This window comes from Convolutriloba macropyga, unplaced genomic scaffold (genome assembly GCF_964194025.1).
Source record: "Convolutriloba macropyga unplaced genomic scaffold, txConMacr16.3 SCAFFOLD_3819, whole genome shotgun sequence".
In the NCBI taxonomy this organism is placed as follows: domain Eukaryota; kingdom Metazoa; phylum Xenacoelomorpha; order Acoela; family Convolutidae; genus Convolutriloba; species Convolutriloba macropyga.
In genome coordinates, this window is record NW_027451847.1 from 10001 (window position 1) to 25166 (window position 15166).

General features: G+C 34.7%; 1 protein-coding gene across 1 annotated transcript in view; it reads left to right on the plus strand.

Moving 5' to 3' along the window:
• LOC142356993 (oxygen-dependent choline dehydrogenase-like) overlaps positions 1-13014 on the plus strand; it is a gene marked incomplete at its 3' end in the record, with an annotated part of 14996 nt that extends 1982 nt beyond the window's left edge. Inside the window, exons 2-4 of the mRNA XM_075408723.1 lie at positions 4469-4499; positions 9286-9402; positions 12784-13014. Coding sequence (XP_075264838.1) covers positions 4469-4499; positions 9286-9402; positions 12784-13014 — 379 coding nt within the window. The remainder of the gene's footprint in view (positions 1-4468; positions 4500-9285; positions 9403-12783) is intronic.
• Between the last annotated feature and the right edge of the window lie 2152 nt (positions 13015-15166).

The window sequence follows — 15166 nt, forward strand, 5'->3', positions numbered from 1 at the left end:
ATATATTTATACATATATATATATATATATATATATATATATAGTGAAGTATATATATATATATACAAGCAGTATATAATACATGTAATATATATATATATATATATATATATATATATATATATATATGTATATATGTATATATATAAAACATTAGTAATAAATACCAAAAGCAGCTCTGTTTTCGTTTATTAAAAATAAAAATAATTACGTATAGTGAAGTTTTGATCTTTCATTTTTAATGATGTCCCTAAAGTGTTCTTAAAGATGTTTTTAAAGTGTTCCTTTTTAAAGATTTCCTGTTCCTTTTTATAATCTCTTTTATATAATATCTTTTTAAAAAAGTCTTATTATAAAATGTTTCGTTCAAATGTTTCGATTCAAAGGTTTCTCAAAAAGATAGATGGGTGGGTGGGTGGAATTTTTCAAATATTATTTTCTGATTTGTGTGGCGGAACATTTTTTCCATTTAGTGCAGTTATTGACGTGCAATTCCTTAATTGGTTCATTTCGTTTAGTATAATAATTCAAAATTAAATTCGATCTTTTTTCAACTGAGATCTCACGGAAGAAGCTGAAAGGAAGTTTTTCAATTAATATTGGTTTTTGCAAAATTTGAAAGTTAATTTTGAGTTTTGGAAAATTTGCAAAAAAAGTTAAATTTTGCAAATCTTTTGAAAAAATTTTGCAAATTTTTGCAAAATTAATACATTAATTATAAAAATTTTGCAAAATCATTTGCAAATTTTTGCAAAATTTGTGTTAGGAAATGACTAGGGGAATAACGGTTCAAAAACGGTTATATCCTAAAAGTTAACGGTTAAAAACGGTCATTTCTAAGTAATATAACAGTTGAAAACGGTTCATTTTCTAAAATAAATAACGGTTAACAACGGTTAACAATCTCCTAAAAAAACGGTTAAAAACTCTCATTTCTTGCGTTTACAAAACGATAAAAAAAACTGTCGTTTTCTAAATAAACAACGCTCAAAAACAGACTTGTTCTAAAAACAACGGTCAGAAATTGTGATTTCCTACTATTTAGGACCTCTCCTTAATATACAGCTGAAAAACGATCACTTCGAACAGAAAAAACATAAGGGTTTGTACCGTTTTTCCCCTAAAAATACCGATCAAAAACTATCATTTCTTATGTTTTTTGGGCAAAATTTTAACAAGGGATGCTCTGGTATTTAGTATATCTAATTTCGCCAATGCCCTTCTGGCCAAGTTAGGCTAAAGTTTCACGCATGGATTTAGGAGTTAGGGGCTTATCGTCAACAACACCTTTATGATGGTAGCAAGGTACCTATATTTTTTTGCTGAGCTAACCTAATTCACACTAGAAAAAAAGTAATGGATATTACAGAAGTGAGTTTAATAAATTTGGAGCAACTGTTTTTGAAGCAATCCCCTTGGGGTAGGAGTAATAGAAATGCTTAACTCTTGAAAGATCAGCCAATAGTTAAATAAAACTACGCAATCGCTGTTACACTCAGATTACTCAATTTAGCTATAAGATGAAACTCTATTGAATAATTAGGTCGAATCAAAGCTTTCAGTTTAAATAGTTTCAAAGTAGAAAGTTTTAGTGATTTTACACATCAGTTCAGTCAAAAGTAGACAAAACTGTATTTTTTTTTTCACATTTCGAGCAAAAAAATTGACCAGTTATGTGGGCATTAGCACTTCTAAGTAACTAAAACGTCAAGGAAAAAGTGCATTTTGTCAAAAAACATTTGCTGCAGATCGGCAAAAATCTTTTTTTATTACATTTGAAAACTTAATGAAAGCCTCTGGCCTACTCTTGGCCCTAGCACAAGTAAAACAAGGTTACAGAAACAAAAACTCCTCAAAACATCATGAAACGACTTGTCACTGTTTTAGAAAAAAGAACGACGGAAAAACCCAACATTGGATAGGGAAAATTTCCCCGGAAAGAAGCCTCCAAGGAAAAGAACTCTCACGGAAATTAACCCGACTTGACAGTATAAAAGTGCAGCATCATCATCCCATTTCAATGGATTCCCAGGTTGATGTGCCTTCCGGAAGTGACCTCTGATCAGACCAAGTCCAACGTATGATCAGAGGTCACTTCGGACTGCGATGATATGATAGAAAATGCCTGTCCATTTAAAAGGAAATTTTGATTAACTGTAGAACACGTCGTTTTATATGGAAAGCTGTCTAAATTCATCCATTGAGATCGAAATATGCTGTAACGGAATTTTTTCTCAGCAGTTAGGTTTTCTTTTCTTTAGCAGTAATAATTTTAAAAATGGTCTTTTGTTTAGATGAATTTAATAATGCATACATCAGTTTTTATGAAATGAATATATTATAACAAAATTCGTTCATAGTGAAAACCACTCACTGATCAGACTATTTCGAGGGCAACTGAGTCTGGTCAGAGGTGATTATGAGCGCACAATCGTCTGAACGATGGTCTGGGTTTGGTCTGGGCCATGGTCGGACAATCGTCTGGGCAATGGTCTGATTTTGGCATGATCAGAGGTCCTTTCCGTCTGGAAAGGTCTGATCAGAGAGAGTTTCGAGCGCACTTCGAGCGCACACGGTGTTTCGAGCGTACTTTAGTCTAATCAGAGGATACTTTCGTCTGGCACGGTCTGATCAGAGGTCACTTCCGGATGGCACCTCAACCTGGGTTACCTTACAACACCTTTACACAAATAAAAAAATAAAAAGCAAAGCGTTGACATTTTTTCAAACGGACAATTTTGATGCAATTGCTTGCAAATATCCTATCGGCAGATATTCTTTCAACCTACAGAAGATTAGTCAACAAAATAGTCAGGCCGATAGATTAGCCAATTAGTCTATCTGCCAATAGAATAGTCAAGCTCAATGGAAAGATAAAAGAAACGAGACAGCACAATGACTGTGGTCAGGTACCATAGCCCATAGCACGCAGAACCCTTTAAGCACTTTCCCAAAATGACCCTCAATCACAGCCCATAGGATGCACAAATAAACAAGAACAAAAATGTGGTTTGGAAAAATAATATCCTAATAGTGGCGTTTAAGTGCGGAACTTAAAAAGCAAAAACGTGAATCCGTAATGCAAAAGGTGAAAAATGTTGAATCAAGTGAAGTTTTTTAGCCCTGCGTGTTTGAAAAACTGCTTCACAGGTTTTCATTTAAATCACATGGTCCCTAATTAAATATTAACTTGAGAATATTTTTTCGTTGGGTTTTATTTTTTTGCGGAAATTTTCCAAGGGGATATATTTGCTATTAAAAATGGACAACGGTTTTCTTCCGTGTATTCATAGACCCACTTGGCGGAAGCTTTGTCTGCAAAAGAAATAATTTATTTAATGTTGCAGAAGAGCAAAATTTATGCCTCCAACTGAAAATTATCCAAGATTTACAAAAATTAAAAGAAAACTATAATATTTTAGATTAAAAAAAGTTTTATAACAAAACGAAACAGACTCGGCATAGATGGAGTCTGCCGGACGTGTGTTACGATACTCATGATTCCTTTTCCTCAAATGATAATGTTGCCAGTAGTCTCAATCCTAAACAAACATCTCCAACTGCTAAAAACGGAAGAACATCTCCTTCCTTACTATCTTGCATCCATTTCGTAACTTCTTCATTTGAGTTGTCATCAATGCACTCAGATTCATAGATGTCTCATTATTAAATAGGCAATTTTATTTTGAGTCTTAGTTTTTTCTTCAATTTCATATGCTACCAACTGTTGTCCCAGGAAGGGGCAGTGTTTGGAAACACTTTGCATTTACTCTCCCTAAAAGTTAAATGCCCCCCATCAGTTAAATGTCGAATAATTTTCAATTTGCATTCAAATCTTAACAGCTCTCTGGTTAAAGTTTGTAATGAAAATGCAGTTTCTTTTCCAGAATTTGTTCTATTTTTTTCGCTTGTCAAAAAATTTAAATTTTGTTTGCAGCTCAATCCTTACTAAAGCAATGCTCATATTGCAGTTTGTGCATATGTTAGTTTTGAGCAGATTGGGCGGAATTCTATCTCTATAAGGGGTGTGAGGAAGCTCAGTGATTGCATCCCCTTTTCCTCACTCCTCTCTACTGACTGTGCATTTATCTCTGGTGCAATTATCTAACATCACTCATGTCACATTGCATGTGAACCTTTTCTGTTCGTAGCATATGCGTTTTATGCGAACTGATTCACTCTCATGATTAACATTGTTCGTTGTCCACTTACGTCTCTATTTTGAGCAATTTTTTCTATTTATTGGTCAATACTATTGGTCTTCTAACTATCTTTTTACTCTATAACAATGCACGTGTTTCGGTATTTCTCAAGCGTATATTACGTGTGCTTTTCATTCTTTTGTCTTTATCGTTGAATAAAAGGACGTTCTTTTGGGCAACACCTGTTTGTCTGCATGACAGAACGACTGCATGTGACGTTGACTGTTATACTTCAAGGAGACTTGTGATGTCATCGCTTGTGAAAGTGGTCTTGGGACGATTTGATGCAGCGTGCAAGTTGGTTGTATCATTTAGGTTGATTTCCAATTAAAGAGAGTGAGATACATTGTGCAGTGGTTACTTGCAATGGGATCAGGTCGGAGGCTCGAATTTTTTGCTTGTTCGTACATTAAGTGCGTCATGTAGGATCCGGGGTACATCTTGGACGTGGTACCAGGTACACTGATGTTTACGTGAAACTTCAGCCTTTCACCAAGTCACTTGCGAGGGTCGAGGGACACCATGCGGGCTGTGGGACCAAGTCTCATGTACCTGTGTTGGTGAGCACTGATGCCCAACTTGGGTGTGCATATGGATATCTAAAAAAACAATAATCTGTGCGGACCAATGTCCACAGGGGCATTAGAAGAGCCGAGGGGACTCATTGGCACTCCAAACTCAGGAAAAATCCAAGATCTGCTGTTTTTCAACACTTGTTTTAATATAATTGAAATGCTTAAATCTCTTTTTTCCAAAGTTTTTCCAATGCAGGTGGCAATAGGCAATCTATGTTCCTTTTTGTATGTTTAGTTCAAGTTTAGGTTTTTTGAACTATGAATAGGGTACAGACTGACTGAAACTGTTGGCTGATATTGAAAAAAGTTTTAATGAATTTTGGGCTGAAATTTTTATATATCGCCTTAGCGGTTTTTTCTTCGGACACTTCTCATTGTAAAAAGAGACGTCGTGCAGTTTCTATTCGTAGTAAAAACTGTAACTTAATATCTTGAGTCTGTGCTGAGTTGCAATTTCACTATGGCCAGGAGAACCGTTTTCGGCCCATTCGTAGACAATTTCAGCGCTTTTCTCCGATCTCCCGTGGATTAACATGCAAGGATTTTGAGCTGACATTTGAGCAAATAAGCGTATTTGAACAAAGTATTACATAATTTTAAAAAAAAACTACTCCACGTTGGTGTTAATTTTTTTTTTACAAATATCGAGTTACACGATACTGCATCACTGCTAAATTAAGGATTTTGTTACTGGAGAAATTGTGGGCAAATTGTTACTGCATTACTGATAAATAGAAACACGATTTGATAAATATAAATGGTGTTTATTCTGGGAATTCTTCGGTAACTGCTAAGCATTCGTACTTAAGTTTCAGACATAGTTTTCTGTTGAACTCGAAGCGCAATGTTGCGCTTATTTTATACATAATCAAGACCACTTCGGAATTTTAAATGCACTCTTTTTTCTACCATCGGTTATTCCAACCATTAATCGCCATAAAAACTGGCAAAATGTTTTTATTCCGATTCCAAATAAAGCAAGCTGAACTCAGTTAAACCATAAAACAGCGCAAAACAAAACATCCAGCACTTGCTTCATTGTTTCCCTGTTTTTTGAACAAAACGGCGTCTAGCTATGCTTTGCTTTTAAAACGTGATCAAAAGAGGAATTGCACGAGATAGGTGTGAATACTATTGTTCAGATATAAAAATAAAACAGTACAAGTGGTAGTGTACAATCAAATTACAAAGCAAAAAATCGTTTGAGTCAAAGACTACAATATAAAAAAGCTTTATGTAATATTTATGACCAATTTTACTTTTCGCTTGCTGTGTGAAAGCCAAACAAACAAATTCAATGTTCTTGTCAGTCAGCAGTTTTGCACTTGAAAATTACTGACAGATTGAGAAAATTACGTACAAATTATCTTTTCTTTAAAATATATATTAAAGTGACATTGCTGTCTTGAGATTTCCTTTGAAAATACTAACGTAACTTTTAAAAAATTGTCAATTTTAACTTAGTGTCGCAGACTTTGACCTGCAACTATTCGCAATTTCTTGGCTACAGAACAGGTTAGTTTGTACAATTAGGATAGACGAAATTTCTATAACAAGATTAATTCCTAAAATTTGCTTCAAAAATACATACGTTTGAGTAAAACTTCAGGAAATCACATATAGGCAAGCAAATTCTAATGAAACTGCTCAACAAATATTATCAAATTTGTTGAAGAACAAGTATGACGAGAAGCGCTTTTTTTTCACTTTCGGATTGAATTCCTCCAGAATCAGAGGTTTTTACTATTTGTGCAAACTCTTACCGATTTGCTCATTTGCTGTCCCATGAAAAACTTGCCACAAAATTATGTCTTCTCTCTCTCTCTCTCTCTCTCTCTCTCTCTCTCTCTTTCTCTCTCTCCAATTTGTGCAAACTCTTACCCTCATTTGCTGTCCCATGAAAAACTTGCCACAAAATTATGTCTTCTCTCTCTCTCTCTCTCTCTCTCTCTCTCTCTCTCTCTCTTTCTCTCTCTCTCTCTCTCTCTCTTTCTCTCTCTCCAATTTGTGCAAACTCTTACCCTCATTTGCTGTCCCATGAAAAACTTGCCACAAAATTATGTCTTCTCTCTCTCTCTCTCTCTCTCTCTCTTCCTCTCTTAGAGACTTGAAAATGAAAAATTAAAATAAAAGAAATCGCAATTATTAAACAAGTCATAACGCGGAAAACGAGCATTTCATACGGGCAAAGATATAAGAAATTTAGGTTAAGCAGTTAAGTCTCCTTAATTATATCCAAAAAAACAATAGCTGATTATATTCAATGCGAATTTATGAAAATCAAATTGTTAAAAAACAAAATACAAAAAATGTTTCTGTAACTAGTTGTTAATATTTGACATAGTTGCAGCAAAATTTAAAATAAACCTGCTGTTTAGAGAACTGATGACGGTTTAGTAAACATTCCCTTTACTTTTTCATTTCTGTTATCTTTTACTGCATTGTGAATCTTTAGATAAAAAGAACGTTAGCAAGATGAGTTAAAAGAAATTCAATTACACATGATATTGTTTTTTAAAACTTCAGCTGGCTTCTTTTCACTAGGATTGCAAAAAACAACTGTGGAAAATTTCTCAGATGTAAGTATTGTTTTCACTCGCAACATTAAGAAGTACTTTTCTACAAAAAGAATTCTCATAAATGAAAACAGAGCAAATACTAGAAAACAAAGTACGTTTTTGTCTTTTTGACAATATACTTAACGTATGGACGCCCTTTGCTTTTGAAGTTGTGTTTTTTTTGCAGTTTGCTCCAAAAAATTCCAGCTGCTGAGACAATGGATGACGATCGCGCATTACAAAATTATTAGTTTGAAAAATTTAACATAAAAAACGGATAAAAATTTTGCCACAATTTGTTGCCTCAATTGATCCAAATATTCAAAAGAATTAGTAAATTAAGTGAAACAAAAGAGAATGCAAAATCAAATGAATTTCGATAAATAACTTTTTGTGGATTTTTTTTTGGTTAATTTTTTGAAATTTTGATCATCAATCTGATTACTTGGGCTAAAAAAGGCCTCATCGCTCAAAAGTGTTCAATAAACAAGCAAATAAACATTTTTTTTGCATATTTGATCCAAGTTTTTTCAGACCTAGTTTTTGTTCTGCATTGTTCTGTTTGAAACGATTAGAAACGAAAGGTGACAAAACAAGACATTTTAGTCTTTTTTCGTTTTCGAAATTTTCTGACTTTTCTTTTAATTCAGAATTAAGCTTAAAGTCTTTTGAATGAAATCGAACAATTTTTTCTAAATTCTGCTCTGATTCAGAGAGATTTAGGATGACTTCTGAGTCCCTTCTGAAATTTATGTGACTCAAGACTTAAAATCAAAATTTATCTGAAAAAGTTCTGAATCAACACTGATGCTCACTAATTGTTAGGTACTGATGCAACTTTAAGTCAAATTTTATGTAGGTTCATGACTTTTCACTTTTACAAAAACAAATACAATATTTCCTTAAAGCTGCATAAATTTTCTCCGACTCCTACAATTTAGTGGTTCATTGAGCGAGTAGAAATTGCAACAGTAAGATGAATTAAAAAAACTGGAAACTGAATATGTTGAAAACAATATGGATGAAGTCATGACTCTAGAGAAAGCAGAGTAGCTATGCCACGCAAACAAAATGAAAGGTCAAACGAGTCAAAAATAACAACTTGAAAATATTATGTATGAAATTTGCAATTAATTATAAGCAGCTCGGTCTCTTCTAGCTACAAAAATTTGATACGCGCGTCTAGTTTTTCACGACAATTAATTTTACTGTATATGCGTTTTTCTTTCTAAACAAAATAACAATCTTTTCAACAGTCTTTCAATCTCAGATTACCGTGACATTTATGATATTAGTTGCTTCAAGTAGACAAAAGTAAGATTTCTGAAACCAAATTTACTTTCTTCACAAAACACTGTGACGCATATCTTTCCCTTTTCTCTTGGTGGACTTTCGCGACTGCAAAACAAGTGAGTGTAGTGTATTTTATATACATGATTTTGAGGAGTCGCTGCCAACTGAAAATTGATAACAGGTAAGGGATGTAATCAGTTTTATAAGCGCCATTGGATATTGATCAACGCCCTTATAGCGATAATTACACCTTCATTGATCAATGAACCAATTCGCCTTCAATTTATTGTCGTTATTCTTCTATATCTTCGCTCATATCTCGGGCAAAATTTGGCAAGTAATTCTCAACGCTTCTAAAATTTCAATTATGATCAAACTTTGTCCTCATTCATTTTCGCGAGTTTGCCCGAAATACGAGCAAGGATATAGAACAACAACAACAGATCCGAAACATATTTGGTTCATAGATCAATAAAGGTTCTATTTTTGGCCCTGGTCAAATTGCAATAATACCTTTTTAAATTGATTGCAGCTCAGACGATGCACCTTTGAAACCTACTAACAGCTCGTAATGGTTACTAGGATTTAATTGATGTGGCGAACGTTTGTTGAAACTCTATTCAGTTCAGCTATTGTTAAATTTAGTCTTCTGTTTAGAGATGCCATTGGTCAACAGTGCAGAGGAGTGTTATGATTACATAATAGTTGGTGCAGGTGGCTCTGGTTGTGTGGTGGCAAATAGACTCAGCAGGACGAACAAAACACTCCTTATTGGTAGGATTCGCGTTGAAAAAATTTGTTCTATAACGGGATTCAATTATTTCAATATTATGACCCATTGCGTTCTCAATTATACGTAAAAAGGGCCAGAAGCCGAGGTCTCAGACGGCAGTGACCCCTGATGAGACCATTTTCGAGCGCACACCTACGCCTCAGGTGCGTATATCTTATAGTGCGGACAAAATTTTGTGCAAAAAATTCTAGACAATGGCCTGGAACTTGTCTGACGAGGAGTTATTTTGGTCTGTGATAGTCTAATAAGGATTCGCATGGAACTGGAGTAGCACTCAAAAACACGATAGATGCTAAAGAAAACACAAATAAATGAAAAGAATTGACACTCAAGGGCACGATGGTCTAATCAGAAATGGCAATCGGGTTCACAAAAATCCACTCAGCGTCTGATCAGACGTTTTTTGTGCACAGAAAAGACTTAAGACTTTTCAGGTTTTAGGCTGATACATTTTTCAAGAGATTTACTAGTTAAAAAGTTCTGCATTTGCAATAAAAAACAAAAACCGAAAGCTGTACATTCATGGCCTCGACCAAAAAGATGACTGAAAAAATCGTTTACGCAAAATATACATGGACAAGGAAATACATTTTTCAAAGATGATGCTTCTTCCAGCAACTGGATGTCTTGGATCAAGTTTAGAATAAATAGTGTCTTTTTCAGAATTAGTGTCTAGGACACGATTTTCTAATAGGTGGTAATTTCAATTCAACCACAGCTCGGAGAATTTTTTGGAACCAATTTCAAACAAATTTGACAACAGTCTTGACAATTTTGAGAAGCTTGTTTTTGCTCTGGAACAATCTGAACACTTCAATTCCATGTAAGGCTTCTCAGAGGTCGTTACTGTCAGGGAGGGAACATTTAGAGTTTTTATAGTCTTGGACTTGAAACTGGGCCCTCAGAGAAAAATTACAAAGGTGATAAGAAGAGCATAGAATGAGAAATAAATATAATATTCCAGACCAAAAACGCAATCCTTTTTTACAATTGTGCTCAAAACTTTTGGATCAGGTCAAAAAATTCCGAAAAAGCATTGCTTTTTACTGCTTGGGGCAGCGAGGGCCCCAAAAACGCACAAAAATGCTTAAAACAAAAACACGGGGAACACATTAGACAAAGTAGTACAAAACAGTAATTTGCACATAGTAGTAGAGTACATTCATTATAAACATTAGATGACATGATATTAGTTCGTTTTATTCTCTTATTTTTGTGCCTCAAATTTAATAAAGTTTATATTGTTCAGTTTATGAAGAAGCTCATTTTTTTCAGTTACTTCAACCATATATACTAGTTTATTTGAATTGATGAGATAATTATCTCTTATTTTCTGAACAATATCAATAAGAAAAAGTCTTCAATGATAACTCAAAACATAAGGAAACAACGGCTTCAGGTTATGAGATAATAGGTGTTTTGATATCTTGTCTTTCAGAAAACATCATACGCTTATTTTGGCATCTCTTTGAATATGAAATATCAAGTATCTATCATCTCATCTTTTATCTTCCTTTGTATCATATTACCTCTCATTTAACATCTTTTCTGCATTCTAATCAACAGAATTATCTATTTCACTTAAAAAGATAGAGTAGCTATAGCCGAAGTTAGTTGCATAACTTGCATGAGCAATGAGTATATAATTTTATTAAATTCGAGATCTTCAAACAGCTTTCATAGGTTTTAGTAAATGTTGCGTTAATTTTTTTATATTTATAGAGAGAAGTCATTTAAACTTGTTTGAATATAAGTTTAAGTTATGTTGGTGTAATGGTCAATTGAGTCTTAAAGCTCTTCGCGTTTAGTCAATTCTAATTTATTTGCTACGGCGAGTTTGACTTTCATAAAAAGTTTTAAAGCTTCTCATGCAGTAAAATTTTGTAACGCAAAGTTTGGAATAAGAATGAAGTGTAAGAAACTACAGAGAAAATTAATCCAGGCGTTGTTTGTATAAGCGAAATAAAAGTAGAATACGCTGTTGATGTTCAGACTAATTTTTATAAAATCAGAGGTACTGAGATATTCGGTAAATTTTAACTGTGGTCGAATTTATAAGTCTAATTTCGAAATTACAAAACAATAACTATTAACCATAATGAACCCACTTCAATAGAGAATTGTCAAGTGAGAATAGATAACTGTATCATTGGATGTTTTTATAGACTTCCTGTTTATACTGAGAGTTATTTTATTGATATCTCAGGTTTTCAGATGTAGATATTCTGATAAACGTTGATCATAGTAATATCATAAAAATGAGATGAGTATATGATCATACGAAAAGTTTTAATTTAACTATGGCTGACCTGTAATACTTTTTTAAAAACCAAGTTCAAAAACACAATTGATCTGTTTTTATGAGGTAAATGTTTTTGTACGGACTATAAAATGACAGCAAATATCAAAATGTCTGATCATGAGTTTTTATTCGAACGAATGTTCGAATCAGAAGTCTCAACTTTTAATATAATTAGATAAGATAAGATGTAAAAGATAAGACAAACTGGAAATTTGGAAGAGCATGTTTCAATAGAGTTAGCATTCATAGTCCAAAAAATTAATTCTTAAATGAACTCATATGAAAAACTGAAAAGTTACTGAGGAATTACCGTTAAAAATCAATGCAAAGCTTCTCGCGAAAATACAGAATTTTTAATCAAAGACAAAAAATGCAACACCTACGGAGACTTGAAAAAATGAGATAAATTAGGTTGTTTTTATTTTCGTCAATTTCTTTCAATGTTTTAGAATTTGATGCTTGGATGTTTTGCCGTAAGGTTTTGGCCAAAATGAGTTGGAATAGTAGATTTACGATTACATCTGGAAGTAAAAAACAGAAAATGGACAAGTTTGGCAGGCAGTTTCACATAGACAAAACAATTTGGCATAATGATTTTATGCAAGTGACACTCAATCTCATGGTTGCCGTGGCGCTACCCATATTTAAAAAAAAACCTAATTTGTGGGTCGGTTGTTCGATGGGCAGCAATGTTGATGTTTTTTTTGCTAATGAACTGACTCGTTTCGCAAGATGAACTGCTGTTCCTTGATTCCATAACCAGATTCAGTTATCAGAATCAATCATGAGTTTCACAATCAAGTAAAATGTCAGTTGAAGTTGTTATAAATTTTAAAGAGTTTATCTCATATGTAGAAACTTTCTGCATTATGAGGAAAACGGTGCCTGAAATTTAAGGAATAACGAAGTGGATTCTGATGGATTATTGCTGCGATGACGCAGAAATCACAATTATTATTTCTGTTCCGTATATCCGGGTATTATCTCATTCCGCCTACCTAGCTGCAATCATGGGTGAGCAATGATTGGATTTCATCCTTCTTAACTGTTCTTTTTACAGAGGCAGGAGGCGTGGATTCCTCATGGGAGATTCTGATGCCTCAGCACTGTGGTCTCACTTGGGGTGATGAGAGATTTAGTTGGCCTATAATGACAACTCCTCAGCCCGCTTTGAAGGGGAACAAAAGAACAAACACTTACCTTGGAAGAGTACTCGGTGGTTCTGCTAGTATCAACACTTTGGGTTGGATGCGAGGTCATCAATCAGATTATGATTCATGGGAGTCATTAGGTGAGAAGCTACCCAGGTTGAGGTCGCGCTCGAAATCGCCTCTGATCAGACCGTCCCAGACAAGTGGGACCTCTGATCAGACCGTCCCAGACCGAAGTGACCTCTGATCAGACAAGAATGCGCTCGAAGATCATTGTGCGCTCGAAGTGCGCTCGAAGCCGCCTCTGATCAGGCGAGTTCCAGACCGAAGTGACCTCTGATCAGACAAGTTCCAGACCATTGTCCAGACGAGTTCCAGACCATTGTCCAGACTAAAGTGCGTTCGAAATAGTCTGATCAGAGAGTGATTTTAAACATGAAAAAATCTCTCAATATCGTTATAATATATTCATTTCTTATATCATTTTATCAATCTTATATTCAACTAACAAAAAACCAATCCTGAAAGTATTGTTAATGAAAGTAAATCGAAAAAAATGATCAAAAAATTACTGGATATGCCATTTTTTTATGCTTTTAACTGAAAAAATGAACTTAGACAGCTCTGCATAAAAACGTCTTGATCTACTTTCAGTCAAAATCTTTTCTTGAGGGCACCGGCAGTTGTTATCAGCTGGACCCCTTGGTTCTGATCAAACCCATCAGATTTTCAGATGAAGTTCCGATCAGAATGCTGTTTTATTGTTGTCTCTTACCCGAGACAACAAAAGTCAGTAAGAAAACAAAAAAAAACTTGAAAAAAATGTCGCTCGAATTGGTCTCTGGTCAGACTAGTGTGCGCTCGAATCGGCCTCTGATCAGACTTGTGTGCGCTTGAAACTGCCTCTGATCAGACCGTCCCAGACCAAAGTGACCTCTGATCAGACCGTCCCAGAACAAAGTGGCCTCTGATCAGGCAAGTTCCAGACCATTTTCCAGACAAAAGTGCGCTCGAAGCCTTTTCCAGACCATGTAATTCGAGCGCACCGGGAACATGTCTGCGCTCGAAATTCGTCTGATCAGGGGTCACTTCGGTCTGGCCACTTCGACCTGTGTACTCAAATAAAACACCAGAAGGTGCTCTTTATTGTTTTCGTGGTGCAGGTGTTAGGCACCTGGTTATGTTCAAGTTAGATCCAATGACGCTAGTAAAATTACTCGTGCTAGTAAGTGAGAAAGTTTTCATACTTGCATTCTTCATACTTGAGAGAGAGAGAGAGCGAGAGGAATTCAAATTAGATTTCAGCAACGTTACTATCTATTACCATGTAAATGAGATTGATAAAGTTGCTTATATTATGAAAGGAAATAACGAGTGATATCGGGATTAAGGCGCTTAAAAGACAATCCAATCGGTTCTCATGTGGTAAGTAAAATTTGATAAACCTAGATGTGAAAATTTGTGATTTGCAGTGGCCCGTAATATATGCCGAACCAGGTCGAGGTGTCAACGCCATTCAACACCAAATTATGTAAGATAAGCGGTGAATGTGGAAAAATTTGTAAGATAAGCGGCGAATGTGGAATTGTGGTGAATATTTGTAAGATCACCGCTTACTCTAGCGGTGAACTTACATAATTTTACCGCATTCACCACATTTTACCGCAAAATTATTAATAAAAATTGCGGTGAAAAAACTAACTTTTCATCGCTTATCTTACATAATTTTCCGATTTTTTCTCGACACGGGAAGCTTACATTTGACAGCCAATATTTCAGCACTGGTTGGGTTGTTGCAGAAACGTTTGCATTTGTAAAAAATTTTGAGATCCAGCTAGATTAAAGCTATCTTTGTTTTGGATAACAGCCAATGCATCAACCGATAAGAAAAATCTGATGCAACATTTTTTTTTCATTATAGACCCACACTCTGTTGAAATTACGAGGGAAAGAGACATTAATGGGCAAAATTGTCGCAAAAATCAAATTTTGCGGCCAGAGGTGTGCTTGAATTTATTTAAATCAATAACGTGAAAAGATGTTTCACAAGAAAAGCTCGAAAAAGAATGTTGAAGTAGGCTGCGCACCGAAATAAATCAGTATTGCCACAAAAAACTGGGAGTAGATCTTGAAAAAATTATGGGAGCAGAACTAACAAATAAAAAAAGTTTACATAAATGGTTTCCAGTGTTTCTCTTCGTGTATCAAAAAGCAACAGCTGTTCCCTGGGAAAACCGATTGGTCACTTAACTTCTTGGTGTATATTTTGTCCCCTAAAAAGTATGTATTTTG